The sequence below is a fragment of the Salvelinus namaycush genome, chromosome 9, assembly GCF_016432855.1.
Source record: "Salvelinus namaycush isolate Seneca chromosome 9, SaNama_1.0, whole genome shotgun sequence".
Lineage (NCBI taxonomy): Eukaryota > Metazoa > Chordata > Actinopteri > Salmoniformes > Salmonidae > Salvelinus > Salvelinus namaycush.
This window is the reverse complement of record NC_052315.1, coordinates 31,553,749-31,572,952: the sequence shown is the minus strand read 5'-3', so window position 1 is coordinate 31,572,952 and position 19,204 is coordinate 31,553,749. Positions and strand designations below refer to the sequence as shown.

General features: G+C 45.6%; 1 protein-coding gene across 1 annotated transcript in view; it reads left to right on the top strand.

The window, feature by feature from the left end:
- Positions 1-10,034: 10,034 nt before the first annotated feature.
- Positions 10,035-19,204, top strand: part of LOC120053233 (zinc finger homeobox protein 4-like) — an 11,837-nt gene continuing 2,667 nt past the window's right edge. The window contains exons 1-7 of the mRNA XM_039000380.1: positions 10,035-10,196; positions 10,245-10,777; positions 11,093-11,475; positions 11,655-11,928; positions 14,154-14,401; positions 15,274-18,537; positions 18,612-19,204. The exon at positions 18,612-19,204 is cut by the window's right edge and continues 2,667 nt beyond it. Of these exons, the coding sequence (XP_038856308.1) occupies positions 10,072-10,196; positions 10,245-10,777; positions 11,093-11,475; positions 11,655-11,928; positions 14,154-14,401; positions 15,274-18,537; positions 18,612-18,860 (5,076 nt within the window). The 5' untranslated portion in view covers positions 10,035-10,071 and the 3' untranslated portion in view covers positions 18,861-19,204. The remainder of the gene's footprint in view (positions 10,197-10,244; positions 10,778-11,092; positions 11,476-11,654; positions 11,929-14,153; positions 14,402-15,273; positions 18,538-18,611) is intronic.

Below are 19,204 nucleotides of genomic sequence, written 5' to 3'. Positions count from 1 at the left end.
TGGACTTCAGTGGGGTTGCCATGTCAACTAGAAAGGATGTTACCATAGCAATCGCTCATTTAGGTGGGATACCATCGGATACCATACTGTAACCAAAGACATATAAATGTCAAATAGGGTCTGGGAGGGTGGGGGTTTGAGGTTGGGATTTCTGGGAAGGGTTTAGGGGTGTTAGGGGTCTCGTTATCAGTGGTTAATTGCCACATTAGCAGGAACAGGGTAAATCTGTGGTGGATCAAACTGTATTACAGTGATAGCAACACCTCCTGGCACACGCCTGGGGGCAGTGGGAGGGGCGACTGGCATCCTGTGTGTGTGTGTGTGTGTCTAATTACATTTGGGTTGGTTGCATGATGGTTGTTTTATTGATCCAGTCTGCATTCCCACCAAGATTCCCACCAAGATTCCCACACAGATGAATCTCTTTCTTTTCTCTCTCTCTCTCTCTCTCTCTCTCTCTCTCTCTCTCTCTCTCTCTTTCTCTCTCTTCGCAATCACATGTGTGTGTTTAGTTGCTGTTTACTAGATTGTCTCTGAATATACAGCCTATGCATGCCTCTGACACGCACATATTCCCCCGAGAGATCTCTCCACGTGCTGCGCCTGTCACAAGATCATATATAAACACAATTGTACATTGTTTAAAAAATATTTATCCTCTATGAACAATATTAAATTTACAGTAGACTTTAACAAGACCAGAATGCCTTTCCAATGATCTGTGCAATTTTACACATTTTGCCATTGGACGGAGAGAGAATGTAGTAATTTTATAACACATTTCATGCAAATCTACTCATTTTGCCATGGAACCCTCTCTTTCTAAAATTATCTGGCGAAATTGTTGCAACCCCTATTTACTAGCCTGTTTCTCCTTCGTATCGTCTGAGATTCCCAAAGATTGGAAAGCTGCCGCGATCATCCCCCTCTTCAAAGGGGGAGACACTCTAGACTCAAACTGCTACAGACCTATATCTATCCTACCCTGCCTTTCGAAGGTCTTCGAAAGCCAAGTTAACAAACAGATTACCAACCATTTCGAATCCCACCGTACCTTCTCCGCTATGCAATCTGGTTTCAGAGCTGGTCATGGGTACACCTCAGCCACACTCAAGGTCCTAAATGATATCATAACCGCCATCGATGAAAGACATTACTGTGCAGCCGTATTCATCGACCTGGCCAAGGGTTTTGATTCTGTCAATCACCTCATTCTTATCGGCAGACTCAACAGCCTTGGTTTCTCAAATGACTGCCTCGCCTGGTTCACCAAGTACTTCTCTGACAGAGTTCAGTGTGTCAAATCGGAGGGCCTGTTGTCCGGACCTCTGGCAGTCTCTATGGGGGTGCCACAGGGTTCAATTCTCGGGCCGACTCTCTTCTCTGTATACATCAATGATGTCGCTCTTGCTGCTCTGATCCACCTCTACGCAGACGACATCATTCTGTATACTTCTGGCCCTTCTTTGGACACTGTTAACTAACCTCCAGACGAGCTTCAATGCCATACAACTCTCCTTCCGTGGTCTCCAACTGCTCTTACATGCAAGTAAAACTAAATGCATGTTCTTCAACCGATCACTGCCTGCACCTGCCCGCCTGTCCAACATCACTAATCTGGACGGTTCTAACTTAGAATATGTGGACAACTACAAATACCTAGGGGTCTGGCTAGACTGTAAACTCTCCTTCCAGACTCACATTAAGCATCTCCAATCAAAAATTCTAGAATCGGCTTCCTATTTTGCAACAAAGCATCCTTCACTCATGCTGCCAAACATACCCTCGTAAAACTGACCATCCTACCGATCCTCGACTTCAGGCGATGTCCTTTACAAAATAGCCTCCAACACTCTACTCAACAAATTGGATGCAGTCTATCACAGTGCCATCCGTTTTGTCACCAAAGCCCCATATACTACCTACCACTGCGACCTGTATGCTCTCGTTGATTGGCCCTCGCTTCATACTTGTCGCCAAACCCACTGGCTCCAGGTCATCTACAAGTCTTTGCTAGGTAAAGCCCCGCCTTATCTCAGCTCACTGGTCACTATAGCAGCACCCACCCATAGCACGTGCTCCAGCAGGTATATCTCACTGGTCACCCCCAAAGCCAATTCCTCCTTTGGCCGCCTTTCCTTCCAGCTCTCTGCTGCCAATGACTGGAACGAACTGCAAAAATCACTGAAGCTGGAGACTCATATCTCCCTCACTAGCTTTAAGCACAAGCTGTCAGAGCAGCTCACAGATCACTGCACCTGTACATAGCCTATCTGTAAATAGCCCATCCAACTACCTCATCCCCATACTGTATTTATTTATTCATCTTGCTCCTTTGCACCCCAGTATCTCTATTTTCACATTCATCTTCTGCACATCTATCACTCCAGTGTTTAATTGGTATTTTGTAATTACTTCGCCACCATGGCCTATTTATTGCCTTACCTCCCCTATTTTACCTCATTTGCACACACTGTATATATACTTTTTCTACTGTATTATTGACTGTATGTTTGTTTATTCCATGTGTAACTCTGCGTTGTTGTACCTGTCGAACTGCTTTGCTTTATCTTGGCAAGGTCGCAGTTGTAAATGAGAACTTGTTCTCAACTAGCCTACCTGGTTAAATAAAGGTGAATAAAAAATATAGATATTGTCACGAATCCCGCCGAAGATGGTGCCTCTTCCTGTTCGGGCGGCGCTCGGCGGTCGTCGTCACCGGCCTACTAGCTGCCATCGATTCTCTTCTTTTTGTTTCTGTTCGTTTGGGCTGATTGGGTGCACCTGTTTTGAGTTTAGTTTTGTGGGTAGGCTATTTAAGGGCAGTAGGCCCGCTGGCTTTTGTGCGGGCTTGTTCTCTGTTATTTGGTGTTGGATTTTTATTGTGGATTCTATATTTTCCGGACAGTTTAGTCCTGTGTGTTTGGACTGGTATTTTCATGCGCCCGTGTGTTTGGGCATGATCGTTTTCCCTGTCTACAGGAAATAAATCCACGTTCTTGAATACCTGCTCTCTGCGCTTGACTCCTCCACCCAGTACTCCTAGCAGGTCTGACATATATATTTTCAGTTTTAAAGCTAATTTCCTGCAATTCCACACATTTTGCCATGACATATGCCATGTTAAAGGGATATTTCACCACTGCTCTATTTCACTATATATGTCCATTAATATGTTATTAACATATAATATGTGTCATAAAAATTTAGAATTCCGTCACTACATGCAAATACAAGCGGTTCTACATCTCACTGGTAGAAACGGGGCAGCTACATTACCTGGTTGTAAGAAAACCACAATATCCAGAATTCATAGCGATTTCAGGACGTGGAGGAACACCCCGTGGAGGTGTAAAAAATATCAAAATGTTTGTGTTTGTAGCCAGCACTTTCAGCCAGATGATTTCGAAATGGAACTGAAGTCTCATTCATGCCATTCTATCGATTTCCCCCTTCACTTCAAAGAGGGAAATATCCGATCAGCAAACATCATCAGCTCAGCAGAAAATAAGTAAATCTGCAGTGGGTGGTGAAGAAAGTGTACAAAAGGCTTATCCACATGGCTGTGGAGTGCAGAAATAACCAGATGGTTGTTTACAAGGAGCCAGAGTCATAGCCCCCTGAACCCAGCATCCCTGCCAACATCGATTACAGCCTTGAGTCTTCTTGGGTATGATGCTACAAGCTGTGCACACCTGTATTTGTGGAGTTTCTTCCATTCTTCTCTGCAGATCCTCAAGCTCTGTCAGGTTGGATGGGGAGCGTCGAACATCTCTGGAGAGACCTGAAAATAGCTGTGCAGCAACACTCCCCATCCAACCTGACTGAGCTTGGGAGGATCTGCAGAGAAGGGAAGGAGAAACTCCCCAAATACAGGTGTGCCCAGCTTGTAGCGTCATACCCAAGAAGACTCGATGCTGTAATCGCTGCCAAAGGTGCTTCAACAAAGTACTGAGTAAAGGGTCTGAATACTTATGTAAATGTGATATTTCAGTTATTTATTTGTAATAAATTAGCAAAAAATTCCAAAAACCTGTTTTTGCTTTGTCATTATGGGGTATTGTGTGTACATTGATGACATTTTTTATTTATTTAATACATTTTAGAAAAAGGCTGTAATGTAACAAAATGTGGAAAAAGTCAATGGGTCTGAATACTTTCCGAAGGCTGTGTGTGTAACGGAATTCGTCCTCCTCATCTGACGAGGAGTAAGAAATGTCGGACCAATACGCAGCGTGATAAGTGTCCATATTATTTAATAATACTGAACACGACAACAATACAAAAATAACAAAGTGCATAGATAAGAAAACCGAAACAGTCCCATAACGTGAACAAACAGACACGGAAGACAACCACCCACCAAACACAACAGAAAACAGGCTACCTAAATATGGTTCCCAATCAGAGACAATGACTAACACCTGCCTCTGATTGAGAACCATATCAGGCCAAACGAAAAACCCAACATAGAAACACAAAACATAGATAACCCACCCAACTCACGCCCTGACCAACTAAAACAAAGAAAATACAAAAGAACTAAGGTCAGAACGTGACAGTGTGTGTGTGTGTGTGTGTGTGTGTGTGTGTGTGTGTGTGTGTGTGTGTGTGTGTGTGTGTGTGTGTGTGTGTGTGTGTGTGTGTGTGTGTGTGTGTGTGTGTGGTTTGGTTTGGTTTGGGTCTGACAGGCAACCTTATGTTGCTTATACTTGGAGCTGGCCCTGGAGTCATTAAAATGTTGATCATAATGTAGGCATACAGAAATAAATGGTCATTTACATTTAAAAGTTTTTTTTAAAAATACAATAATTCTTAGCAACACATTTTTCAATGGAGAGAAAGAAAATAAGTAACCTATTACTTGGCCTATTTAACCTATTTAAATGGGGAACTCATAAAATGTTCCTGCATATCTGGGATGCTCTTTTGAGTTTATTTTGATGCGTTTTTTATTATGCAAAATAATCTGATTTATTCAGCATAAACTTGTCAAGAACAACAACAGAAACAATAGAAATGTATAGGCTTACATCAGTGGAGGCTGCTGAGGGGAGGACGGCTCATAATAATGGCTGGAGCCGAGCAAATTGAATGGCATCAAATACATGGAAACCAAGTGAAAATAGGCCTATAAAAAGCCTTTTATTATGCATCAATATCAGGTTCATTTTGGAAATGGTAAGGGTCTTATCCATAATATTGTCTTATAATATTACCTTTCTCAGGACCTAACAAGCAACAACAGCTGGTGTGCAGAGGACAATTTCAATATTTTAATCTCAGTACAACATTCCTTTAAATTCTGTCTCAGAAAGGTGTAGACTACAACAGTTTATATTGATGAATTTAATATTGTAGTGCATTATTTCACAATAACCATCAATGTTTAATGCATACCAACTGATTGGATAAGAGACCACAGAGAGATAGAGGAATTTAGGAAGAGATGCACTTGCTGAAAATGTACCAACCTGCATGTTAATTATTATTCACATTTCTCCCACATGTAACCATTACAAATCAGCAGAAATTCAAATGTTAATGAGTCATATATTGTAATTGCGTAGCCTATCAGATATATAATTACTGCATGTGATTTATGAAAATAATAATAATTTGAAATTATGATATATTATATAATTGTTGTATGATGTAATATGATATGATCCTCTATTGGTCTGCATTATTATTATTGAAAATAATAATCCTATCATAATAATTAAGATTATGTTATGAGAATAAGCTTCTGCTAGGGAAAAAGCAGGAAGGATGATAAGGACATGTAGGCCTTAACCATTTATGACTAAAAAGAGAATACGTTTTACAAGCTAAATTCTTTGTTTATGTTTTCAGTCATAAATATGGCTAGTGTAGGCCTATTTCTCCGAGGCAAAGCGAGAGCCGTGGCAGATATACAGTACCTGATTGTTAACACTAATGAACAATGTATCTGAAGGGATTTTTCAGTTAACTGACCAGTAGGCCTAGTCAAGGTTTCTGTGGATGGACAGAATAAATACTTGTCAAATAATACGTGTTCTTACAGCGTTGGGCAGGTTACTTTCTAAATGTAATCTGTTACAAGTTACCTGTCCAAAATTGTAATCAGTAATATAACTTTTGGATTACCCAAACTCAGTAACGTAATCTGATTACATTCCGTTACTTTTAGATGACTTTCCCCTTAAGAGGCATTAGAAGAAGACAAAAATGTATTTTACCAATTGAACGGCATCTTTTGCAGGATAAATCAATGTTAAAGTTTGCATAGCTGGCCCTATATGGGTGTTACATTTTACTTTATGGGTTGGTTATGTAGGCCTCTTCTAACCCATCGCTTTCTATTACATATAATAATACGATGACATTATATCTTTACATTAAAAAACAATGTCTATCAGAAATCCAGTAATTCCAATAAATGTTATACCCCTTGATCTTCAAGAATAGAACTTGGAAATATGGAAGTATAGATTAGCCAAATTGTTTTACCTGAGCAGGACCATAAAACTAAGGACTTATTAGCCAACCCTACTCTGTTGTTTATGATTTGTTGTCATGGAGTACTGATTGGGCTCCTTGATTCGAGTTGAAAAATAAATGCTGCGCTCATGGAATGGCATGCTTTGAGCACTACTGAAAAGTGCTATTTACATGTGAAAAATGAATGCCAAATGCTGCATTTGCTATAGGCCTATTGTTTACCTTTTTGTTGGTGACACTTTGATATCTTGATAATATGCAGCTGTTTAAAGTGCAAATCCACAGATGAAACAATAACGAAACGTCCACCCCGCCTCTGTTTTGTTAAAAAGCTGAGAGATGGGCCTGGAGAAATGTAACCGCTCTCAGATTTATAGACAGAGCTATGGATGCAAGGACTGACCATCCATAATATAAAAATTATTGTTTTAACCATGTTATGAGACTATACAGTGTTTGTTTATATTTACAATGTTTACAAACATTGGAGAAAAACAAGCTTATATTGTGGGTTCTCATGGAGTGTGACAGTTGAACTAAGCTCATGAGGCATTTATAAGTTCTATTCTTCAAGAATCAATGGATATATAGTATATATATATAATTTATAAGTCAAAAAATGGATGTAGCAACTACAGATTGCTCCTTTAAGTCTATCAAAAGTGTGCAATTTTTTTTTTATCAGCATGAATTAGATTTTTTTTATTCCATAGGCTGGGATCCGCACTATGCAGCTGTTGCAAGAGCGCATTTTTCACTGGCTGTCCACTGGTTTCAAAAACAATGATTGATTGGCAGATTAAATTCTTGAATTCAACCATTATTGGGTTCAAACACACATTTAGATTTGTGAACAACCATCCACAACAACCACAATCCGTAAGGCGTAAATAGGTAAATGAGAGAGCAGCAGTGTGATTCACATCAATGCGCTATGTAGATATCAATAATAAGTGTTATCCGTATCGCTGTAGACTACCCCACTGCTGTCTTCCTTGCTGTACCTCCAAGTGTTTATTCAAGTTGGATAATCTTTGGGTGCCGACAGCAGTCGCACCATTGGAAGACAGCTTGGACTGTAGCCTACAAAAGCCTATTCCTGCTCTTTTCCCGCTATCCATCAAACACATTTGGTGTGTCATCATAGTGGTCTCTGACTTGTGGTCAGACTCGCTCTGGTGGAACAAACTTAAATCTGCGCCTTTTTTCAATGCTGATTTGAATGTCATTGAAAAAACAGAGAAGTGTCATCCTTTCTGAATTTAAGTAATCCTCTATTTTTTCAAAGGTATCTGTAATCTGATTATAATATTTTTTGCAGGTAACGTAACGGATTACAGTTACCGTTGTTTGTAATCATTTACATATATCCATTGATTACTCCCAAACCCTGGTGTTCTATTTCAAGCATGCATCTGATGGTACAGATGATACAAGGTGTATGGGTTAGATATACTGTATAACCACAACTCAACTATATTTGGCCTATAAATCTACATTTCAAGCATTTTTGTGTCAAAATGTATAAATTATTCCATCCCTTTCTTATTTTCTATAACATCCAATATCAGCATTACAATGATAATTCCATTACTTCACTATTTTCTCCCTCCATCCTTCATCCTCTCCTCCGTCGTCTACTACTCCCACTCTTCCCCCTCCCTCTCCTCCGCCGCATCCCATTGATGATGTCTGCGCAATTACGCACATGCGCAGTGGGGTGTTTTAGCCATTTGCAGGAAACCAACTAGCAGGAATAATAAATAGCTAAGTGTTTTTCTCTCCTATATGATCAGACCTTCCCCTTCCGTCCCAATGTTTACAGTAGATATAGCTTTAAGAAGAAGATTTTAGGAACACATACTGTTATGCTGCTCTCTCTGGTCCAAAGGTAATATGTGTCTGTTCAGTAGACCCTCTATGTGACTGGATTACTACAGCTCCAAGGAGTCCACAGACGACACCGCCGCACAGATGTGAGTCTGCGTATTTTTCTAACTGTCGGCGAAATCCCTGACAGCCCATGTAACCCAGGTAATGATAGCTGCATGGGTTCGTTGTTGAAGGCTACTGGTGCCTGTTACATCGAAATTCGTATTACTTTATTATAGGCTAACCTAGACATAATTATTCTACAGACCAGCGGATTGTTTATCTTAACGCAAATGTGTTTGTTTCGTCAGTAGGAGTTCTGAGTGTCACCTTTGTTTGGCTGTGGTTGTTGACTGGAAAGAAGAGCGTTGTGCCTTTGTAAACTGGTGCAGGCTGTTTGTACTTGTTCTCTCTTGAGTAGGTTAAACGAAGACAGAAGTAGGCTACAATAATATAAACATCGCCATAGTCACCATTACAGTTAAATAATGTATGTCTGTGTCAGCCGGTGTATGTTGGTTACCAGCAGCAGTTGCAGGCTACTGTCAGAGATACAGTAGTTCCACGGTTTTTAGTTTTTTGGGGGGGACATTTTTTGGACATAGCCCCAGGTTATTGATCTATCTGTGTGTAAATGAAAACCTTTAGGGCCAGGGGAGCAGCTATAAGTTAGTAGAGTCTTGCCAATGCCTACAAGTCTGTTGGTTATTGTGTTGCAGTAACAAAGTTCTTGGTAGTGTATATGCATTTCTTAATTTATTCACAGTATTTTTGTGAATACAAAAAAAAATCTATCTGCCTCAGGTGGGGTAGCAATGCGTGGCTTTTGTAAGCACCCTTATGAACAGTGGTGAGGGAGGGAGAGGAAGGGATGGAGGAAGAGAGGGAGGACAGGAGAGAGAACCTGAAAAGAGCCACAAGCTGTTATCCCATCCTCTCCTGACCCTGGAAGTGATTCCCTGTGAGGGGTTGTCCTCTCGAACCTTAGCCCGGGCCCCTGCCAAAGAGCCCCCCACCCTGATCCAGACAGAGACAGAGCAGGGCAGTGCAGAGGGGACCGCAGGCAGAGAGGAGACCCCAGGAGGGGAGAGGGTTGGACACTCACATGGAGGCAGACTAGAGGAAGAGAAGCTAAAGGAGAAGAAGGAGAAAGAAAGAATATTACTGGTGGATGACAGAGAGGAAACGGTGGAGAGAGAGAACCTTGCACCAGCATTTAGTAGCAAAGACAGAGGAGGAAAGGAGGAGAAACAGAGGGAAGAGGCCATCTCAAACCAAAGCCAAACCAACTCCAAATGTAGTCTATTACCTCGACGGAGCCAGCACAGCTCTGCCTCCTGCACTGTTATGGCCAGTGGCACACTGAACAATAACACCCTCATCACAGAGATGATAGATACAGGAGGAGTGCAGGGCAGTAGTCCTAGTTTTCCTCTGAGCTTTATTAAACCCCAGAAGTCAGCCCTGCCTGAATCCACCAGCACACCTGTTACGGATGATAGGAGGACAGACACCACTCACACTTCCCTCATTGCCAATGGAGACACCGCCAAAGTTCCAAAACCAAACAACAACCCAAAAGAGACAGATGGAAAAAGAGAGGTAGATGGAGAGATAGAAGGAGATAAGGATAGAGAGAGAGATGAGAACTTAAAGACCGTTTCTAAATACCTCCACCCCTCTCCGTCCTCACCTGGCTCACTGAACAGTCACATGGCCTTGATGCACTCCTGGAACTCCTGCAAGATGCTCAAATGCCCCAAATGTAACTGGCACTACAAGTCCCAGCAGACACTGCATGCCCACCTCAGAGAAAAACACCCTGCGTCTGGGGGCTTGTGTGTGTGTGGGGGCTCGGGGGAGAAGTGTGTGTGTGGAGTGTCAAGGGGTGTGTGTGTGTACTGTAGCACGGGGAAGGCCCACCCTCGTCTGTCCCGGGGAGAGAGTTATGTTTGTGAGTACAAACCCTACCGCTGTGGTGTGTGTGATTACACAACCTCCTCTAAAGGAAACCTCAGCATACACATGCAGTCAGACAAACACCTCAGCAACGTACAGGTAGCAGGACACACACACCCTGCGCACGGCACTCACACACACTCCGCACACAATGGTGGCTACGCTGTCAGAGACACGGCAGGCGAACAGGGCTACGGACGCACACACCCCACAGTCACACAGCCCCCTGCACACACAACACCCTACCTCAGCCAGCCCCCTTCCCACGGTAAGAGGTGGCGGTGTGAGGTGTGTGATTATGAGACCAGCATTGCCCGGAATCTGCGCATACACACCACCAGCGAGAAACACATGCATAACGTGCTGCGCCTGAAACAAACACCCAACGTGTTGCAGAGAAGCTACTACCTGGCCCACTGCAGGAGTCTGCCTCCTCAACTCACACTGCTACACAGCATAGGTGAGAGACCACACACACATACTCAATAACTGTTCTGTTGGGCTCTGTTCACTGGCACATCAAGTTAGGTTGATACTTGATTATATCCATGCTTATATGTACAGTATGTTTTCTCATGGCCTGTTTGTGTGCTGTGTGTTCTAGGTGGGGAACAGTCTTTGGATATGCATCAACTATCAGCAGAGGAGCCAGTCGCCCCGGATTCAACCCTGACCCCCTCCCCCTCTCCTCCTCCCTCCTCACCATCCCCTTCTCCATCCTCCTCTCCCCCTCCTCCACTGTCTCTCTCCCCCTCTTCTCCTCTTTCCTGTGGTGTGTTCCAGTGCCTGGTGTGTTCCAGTTTCTCCTCTGACAGTCTGGAGTCTCTTAGGTCTCACCTGAGCGCCCCCTGCTCCCTGCCCCAGTCTGAGTGGCGCTCTCTGGTGGCTGGAGGCTGCTACTGCAGGCTGTGTGGCTACAGCACCCCCCTCAGGGCTAACTTCACCCTGCACTGCCAGACAGACAGACACAGGGCACAGTACCAGCTGGCTTCCCACCTCTGGGAGGCCGGGGACAGGGAGGAATTTGTGAAGTTGGTTGCTACAGGCAACCCAGTCCAGCTGAAGTGTAACTTGTGTGACTTCCAGACCACCAGCTTGGAGAAACTGAAAATACACAGCATCAACCCCCAACACCAGGCCAGCCTCAGAGTCTACAGGGTCAGTACACACACACGATTTGGAGGCCTGTGTCACTGCTGTACTTGGACTATAAGATTATTTCTAAATATCTGGCATATAGACAGCAAATAAAGCACAGGGACCAGATTTATTTAGTGCATCTTTCTCTCTATCACAGTCTAACTCCAACCTATCACCCTATGTTCCTCTCTCTCTAGTTCTTACAGCAGTATGACAGTGCAGTAGATGGAGGGTCCTGGTTGTTCCATTGTGTCCTGTGTAACTACTCCTCCTGTTCTAAACTCCACCTATTGAGACATACCCACTCCCCTGGTCATCAGAAGAGGGAGTTTCACTACTTGCAGTTAGTGAGAGGGAGGAGCCTGGAGGAAGGGGAGGGGCTAGCGGCTACTTTCACCATTAGGAAGTGTCCCAGTCCTGAGACAGGTAAGAGACTTAGCTGGTCATTTCCAAATCCCTCCTATCTGAAGTGTGCACTTGTTCAGTTCCCCTGATGAATTTAAAAGTTTATCATTAGTTAAGGCATTGGCAACCATATTTGTACACCAGTCCAGAACAAGTTGACGAATAGAATGGAGAAAATTATCTGCAGGCCTATAATGTCAACGGAGAGAAGAAACTTGGAGAGATGGAGCAGGGTGAAGAGAGAGAAGGAATTATTGATTATGGTCAGGGATCTATTGGGTTAATTGATTTGTCGAAACAAGCTTGTTACATCCCATATTGCCCCCGACAACGCTAACTTGAGATATCGCCACTGAGACACTGCTATTGAACTTTAATGTTCTAGAATAGAGATTTCAGGGTCAGTTACCCAGACTCAGAGCCTAATCCTGGACAAAAAAGCACTGTCAATAGAGATTCTCCGGCATGATTTTTAGTTTAGCAGCACTAGGCTTAATCAGGACCCGGGAAATCTTCCCTCAGTGTATCAATCAAATACATTTATAAAGCCCTTTTTACATCAGCAGATGTCACAAAGTGCTTATACAGAAACCCTAAAGCCCTAAACCCTAAAGCCCTAAACCCCAAAGCCTAAAACCCCAGAGAGCAAGCAATGCAGATGTCGACGCACTGTGGCTAGGAAAAACTCCCTAGAGAGACAGGAACCTAGGAAGAAACCTAGAGAGGAACCAGGCTCTGAGGGGTGGCCACTCCTCTTCTGGCAGTTCCCTGTGGAGATTATAAGAGTACATGGCCATTAAGGCCAGATCGTTCTTCAAGATGTTCAAACGTTCATAGATGATCAGCAGGGACAAATAATAATCACAGTGGTTATAGAGTGTGCAACAGGTCAGCACCTCAGGAGTAAATGTCAGTTTATTTTTATAGCCAAGCATTCAGAGGTAGAGAGAGCAGGTGCAGTAGAGAGAGAGATAGACAGAGAGATGGAGAGAGCAGGTGCGGAAGACGGAGAGAGATACACAGAGAGATAGAGGGAGAGTACCTTTCTGATGACTAATGACTCCTTTCCTCTAGTCTAACTGTCAGGATTATATCTGGACTAACTGTCAGGATTAAATCTGGTCTAACTGTCAGGATTAAATCTGGACTAACTGTCAGGATTAAATCGGGTCTAACTGTCAGGATTAAATCTGGTCTAACTGTCAGGATTTAAATCTGGTCTAACTCAGTCTGCGACTCTGTATTAAACAGTCAATACCAGGTATCCGGTCTGAATGAACTGGTCTTGATGACAGCTTTGCACACTATTGGCATTCTCTCAACCAGGTTCATGAGGATGTCACCTGGAATGCATTTCAATTAACAGGTGTGCCTTGTTAAAAGTTAATTTGTAGAATTTATTTCCTTCTTAATTCCTTTTGAGCCAATCAGTTGTGTTGTGACACGGTAGGGGTGGTATACAGAAGATAGCCCTATTTGGTAAAATACCAAGTCCATATTATGGCAAGAACAGCTCAAATAAGCCCCAAACAGCAAGCAATGCAGGTGTAGAAGCTGAGATTTTGGGTTCCAACCGCCGTGTCTTTGTGAGATGCAGAGTAGGTGAACGGATGATCTTCACATGTGTGGTTCCCACCGGGAAGCATGGAGGAGGAGGTGTGATGGTATGGGGGTGCTTTGCTGGTGACACTATCTGTGATTTATTTAGAATTCAAGGCACACTTAACCAGCATGGCTACCCCAGAATTCTGCAGCAATACGCCAATCCATCTGGTTTGCGCTTAGTGGGACTATCATTTGTTTTTCAATAGGACAATGACCCAAAACACACTTCCAGGCTGTGTAAGGGCTATTTGACCAAGGAGAGAGATGAAGTGCCTCATCAGATGACCTGTCCTCCACAATCACCCAACCTCAACCCAATTGAGATGGTTTGGAATAAGTTGGACCACAGAATGAAGGAAAAGCAGCCAACAAGTGCTCAGCATATGTGGGAAGTTGTTCAGGACAGTTTGAAAAGCACTCTTCGTGAAGCTGGTTGAGAGAATGCCAAGAGTGTGCAAAGCTGTCATTAAGGCAAAGGGTGGCTACTTTGAAGAATCTAAAATATATTATGGAAAAGATATATATATATTTTTTTTGGTTACTACATGATTCCATATGTGTTATTTCATAGTTTTGATGTCTTCACTATTATTCTACAATGTAGAAAATAGTAAAAATAAAGAAAACCCTTGAATGAGTAGGTGTGTCCAAACTTTTGACTGGTACTGTATGTGTTACCTTTCTAGGTGGAAGCATTGAGGAGGGGGAGAGGAGAGATTCCCTTTCTCCAGCCAAGCGATCGTTCTCTGGGCTGGAGGAGACACAGAGCCCCCTCTCTCCCAAACGCCCCAGAACAGACCAGCGCACTACTCACCAACAGGCTACTGCCAAGTGCCCACTGTGCCAGGACACACTGGTATACACACACCTGAGACGCCACCTCATACTCATACACAGTGTGGTCCAGGACTGTGTGGACAAGCTCATGAGTATGGTAAGTGTGTGTGTTTCTGTGTGTGTTCTAGCTACCTTTTTATTAGCAGAAGGGCAGTCGAGCTGAAGGAGCTCGCTTATAGTGTCTCCAGCAAACAAAGAGTGCTCATTTTTCTCCACATCACCAACCTCCATTACTTTGCCCAGCATGATCAGTGCTCTTTGTCTCCCTCTTTGACTCCCTCTTCCTATTTCCCCCTTCATCCCTCTTTCACCTCTCACCCTCTCCCTACTCCCTTTTTCTTTACTCCCTTTTCTTATCTCTCCATCTTCTCTCACTTTCTCTATCCCTCTCTTTCCACTCTCTACCTCTCCATCTTTCTTTCTGCGCCCCCTTGTTCTTTCTCTATTCCCATCTCTCCACCCCTTGTTCTGTCTCTGTCTCCCCTCCCCCTCACCAGCCCCCCATTTTCTCTCTGCACCCCACCCCCCATTCCCCCTCCCCCCTTTCTCTCTGATAATAGCATATGTTCATTAATTCAGACTTGGATTATGATGGCCATTATGTTCCGCGCTTTCCAATGTCTCTGTCTAGATTAAGCCTAACCTTCACTCTCTCACTGGGGCATATACGTATTATGTGTATGCGTCTCTTCTGTCTCTGCCATGCAAGTGTGTGTGTCTTCTTTCAGTGTGTGTGTGTGTGTGTTTGTGGTTGATTTAAAAACACTCTTGATTCGGTTTTCCTCCATCTATTATTAGTGTGTAACGGGAGAATGAGGTGATGTAGACAATAAAGGAGCATCACTATTTTTTATTCCATCTGCACTATCAAACAGGATAGACACTGTTTTGACTGACTATAAAGGCAATCAGTCATCTGGATAGATTCAGACTGACGTTTTAAACCTTTGTTGTTGGTTTCTTTTCCAGGTGGCAGTGGAGCTGCCTGAGATTCTGCAGAAAGAGACACTGCAGATGGAGTCCCACTCAAATATAAAAGAATCTCAAACAAACGATTGCAACACAAACAGCTCTTACACGAAGGAATCCCTCACAAACGAGCCTCAAACAAATGACTACCATACAAAAAAAGAAAAAGTAATCACAGCCAAAGATGTCCCTGCTCTTCTGACTCCTCCCTGTAAGGACCAGCACCCAGCAGAGGACAACACCTCTCACCTCCTTGAGTCCCCCAGCTCTCCCCCTTCCCCACCCACTCTTTCCTCTCTCTCCCCCAGCAACCTCCCTTCATCCACTTTACCCCCGTCTCCTCCCAGTGATGCCCCTCCCCCCTCCGATTGTCATGGTTACAGGTTTCGCTGCGGCAGGTGCAGTCTAGCGGTCCGAAGGCAGAAGAAGCTGCAGCTGCACTGGCAGTACCACGCCATGAGGGCGGCAACAGAGTGCCACCTCTGCCCCAGACGCTGCCGCAGCCAAGAGGCCCTGCAGAGACACCTGCTCAACACACACCTACAGGACCTACACCTACAGGGTACACACCCTGACCAGAGTGGAGCACACATCCAACAACCAATCAGCCTGGAGGGGGAGGAAGAGGAGGGGGAGAGTATGAGTGAAGAAGAGACGGATAAGGAGGAAGATGATGAGGAGGGAGAGCAGGGAAAGGGAGATGAAGGAGAGGAGGATGAAAAGGATGACCCAGATGAGGAGGAGGAGAGGCCCAGTTCAGGGGTTGGTGACAGTGACCAGGGTTCAAGGCAGCAGGAGGAGAAGGAGGCAGGGTCAGAACCCAACCCCTTCAGCAAGGGCTTCAACCCCACTCTGGAGCGGTTCCTGGACCCGGCTCGGCCCTACAAGTGTTCCTTCTGCTGTGAGTCCTTCACTCAGAGAACCATCCTGCCGGTCCTCTATAACTCTCTGTCCCACCGAGCCAGAGCCAGACGGGTCCTGCAGGACTCCAGCCCCAGTCCCCCTGACACCCGCTGCAGCCCGGCCCCAGAGCCAAGTTCCTACCGCTGCCGAATGTGTCGGGTGGCTTACAGCCAGAGTTCCACCCTGGACATCCACCTCCGCTCTGTACTGCACCAGACACGAGCCCGTGGAGCTCGGACCCAGCTATCACTGAACCCCCACACCTTGGTTCAGACCACTTCCTCCAGCCGTTCACCAGGGGGAGGAGAGGTATCTACCAGGGGAACCACCCCAACAGCCACCAGATCAGCCCCTTCCTCCCCAAGTCCCTGTTCCTCCCTCAGTGAAGCCCAGCTGAGTGTGGGTGTCTCTGGGAAGGCTGAGGGCCACCAGGCTAAGAGGCGGAGAGTAGAGGACCTGACAGCATCTGGAGGACAGCAGGACCTAACGTTACTCCAACAGCAGGTAGCCCAGGCCCAGATGCCACAACAGCAACATAAGTTAGCCCAGGCCCATATACAGGAACACACAGCCCTCCTCCAGCCCCAGCTCTTTAGTCCAACACTGCTCCCGCACCTCCCCTTACTGCAGCAGAACCTCTTAAAGCAGTTCCTCCCTTCAGCAGCAGAGAGTCTCCAACAGAGGAACCTCCTCTCTCCCCTCCAGTTCTCCCCAGACAGCCTGTTTTCTCTACAGCAGCAGATGATCCAGTCCTTCTACCTCTCTGGAGGTCTGCAGCTCAACCCTAACATGAACTTTAGTCAGATCACCTCTGCCCTCTCCTCTCAGACAAATGGGCTTAAACATCCCTCTCCAAAGCTGGTGACAACTAGCATCCAGTCTCCAGCCCAGCCCCCGAAATGTGAGACTCAGGCTGAGACAGCTGACAGTGACTCCCCCCTTCACCAGACGGAGAAAGAGTCAAACCCATCCTCCTCTCCTGAGGGAGATGGAGAGATGCAGGAGAGCAAGAAGAGGGATGGAGCAGAGAAGGCTCTCAGAGTTCTGCTGGAGAGATATGGCTGGGAGCTGGCCCTGCAATCCAATCAGAGCAGACAGAGACAACAGAACAGAGAGACGGGTGGATGCCTGGAGGAGGAGAAGCAGTGTGGAGAATGTGGGAAGCAGTTCTCTGACTCTCTGATCCTGAAGAGCCATCAGGAGTTTGTTCACCAGCAAATGATCACTCCGGTAGTGTTGGAGACGTTCTCCAGACAGTATGACTGTCTCTACCCCCTCACACCCTTCCCTGTGGCAGACAATGATAATACTGTTGTTGCACGTCTAACCCCAGCCACAGCACCTGTACTTGCACCCTTACCCCCAGCACCAGTCTCTTATTCAATCCTTGATCAAGCCCAATCCCTCTCCCAAGCCTCAGCCATAGGTCCAGACCAAGCTGTACCAACCACACCAGCATCTGTACCTGTAACCCTGTCCACAGACCAAGCCCCAGTTAATTCCTTCTGCCCAGCCCAAGCCTCACCAACACCCTCTCCTCCTCCACCCTCTTCCCAAACACAACCACTTCCAGAGCAGCAGCAGGACACTATGACATCGACAACCACCTCTGCCACCTCTCCAACTATCATACCCCAGTCCAATCTCTCCATGCATTTCCCCTTATCCCAACTCCCCCTGCCCCCTCTTCCTTTACCAAGCCTCCCCACTCTTCCCTTCCCCATAGACCTCTCTCTCCTCCCCCTTGGTCTAATGGAGCCCATAGCACTCCAGTCTATGCTTCAGTACCAGTCCCTGTTATCATCGGGCCACCAACCACCCCTATCCCTATTCACCAACGCTCACTCCACCCACAAACCATCTCTACCCTCATACACGAACACACACTGTGCTCCTAGCCCATCTCTACCCCCATACACTAACACACACTGTGCTCCTAGCCCATCTCTAACCTCATACACTAACACACACTGTGCTCCTAGCCCATCTCTACCCCCATACACTAACACACACTGTGCTCCTAGCCCATCTCTAACCTCATACACTAACACACACTGTGCTCCTAGCCCATCTCTAACCTCATACACTAACACACACTGTGCTCCTAGCCCAGCCCTGCCCTTTCTGAAGCGTAGGCTGGAGGAAGGGACAGCGGTAACGCCTATGAGGGATGTGATGGACGGTGAGAGAGAGGGAGAGAGAGAGGGTGATGAGCAGAGGAGGGATAGGCGCCAGAGGACCACCATCAGTTCGGAGGAGCTAGAGGTTCTGTACCAGCGCTACAGTCTGAACTCCAACCCAACCCGCTCTGTACTGGAGGGCATCACCAGGGACACAGGCCTGAAGAAACGTGTAGTGCAGGTACTCTATCATTCTCATAGTAACATTTCTATAATTATGTAATGGTGATCATGTTTTTTGATCATGTTCCTCAGGTATGGTTCCAGAACACCAGGGCTCGTCAGAGGAAGGGCCAGCTCCAGACCCTGGGGAGAGGAGGAGGAGGTCTGTGTCTGGGTGACAACCACAGGCGCTGTCCGTTCTGCAGGGCTCTCTTCAACGCTCAGAACGCCCTGGACGCCCATGTCAGGGCACACCACTGTTCACAGACTGACAGAGCTGCCTATGGCTCATTTCATCAGATGGGTCCTGCAGATGACTCCAGCTTCTCTCACAACCATTGATCCTACAGAGACAGGGAGGGTCCCTCTCTCTCCATCAAGCCTTTTCCCTCTCTCCCACCATCCTCCTCTCTCTCTCTCCCTCCCTCCATCCCTCCCCAAGCCCATTTCATCCCTCCCCAAGCCCAGGGGGCGTCCCCACTGAGAGAACATACATTTCTGGGAAAACCGATTTGTCCTTTGACCTGAACAAACCCCAAATTGAAGAGGAGGAGAAAGAAAAGGAAGAGCATCTGTCAGTAAAAATATTCCCTTCGTCTGACCAGGCTCATGAGGCTAACCGTAGCAATCTGTTGTCTCTGGGATACAATTATGGAATGGCGAGCTTCAACGTTCAAGACTGTGAC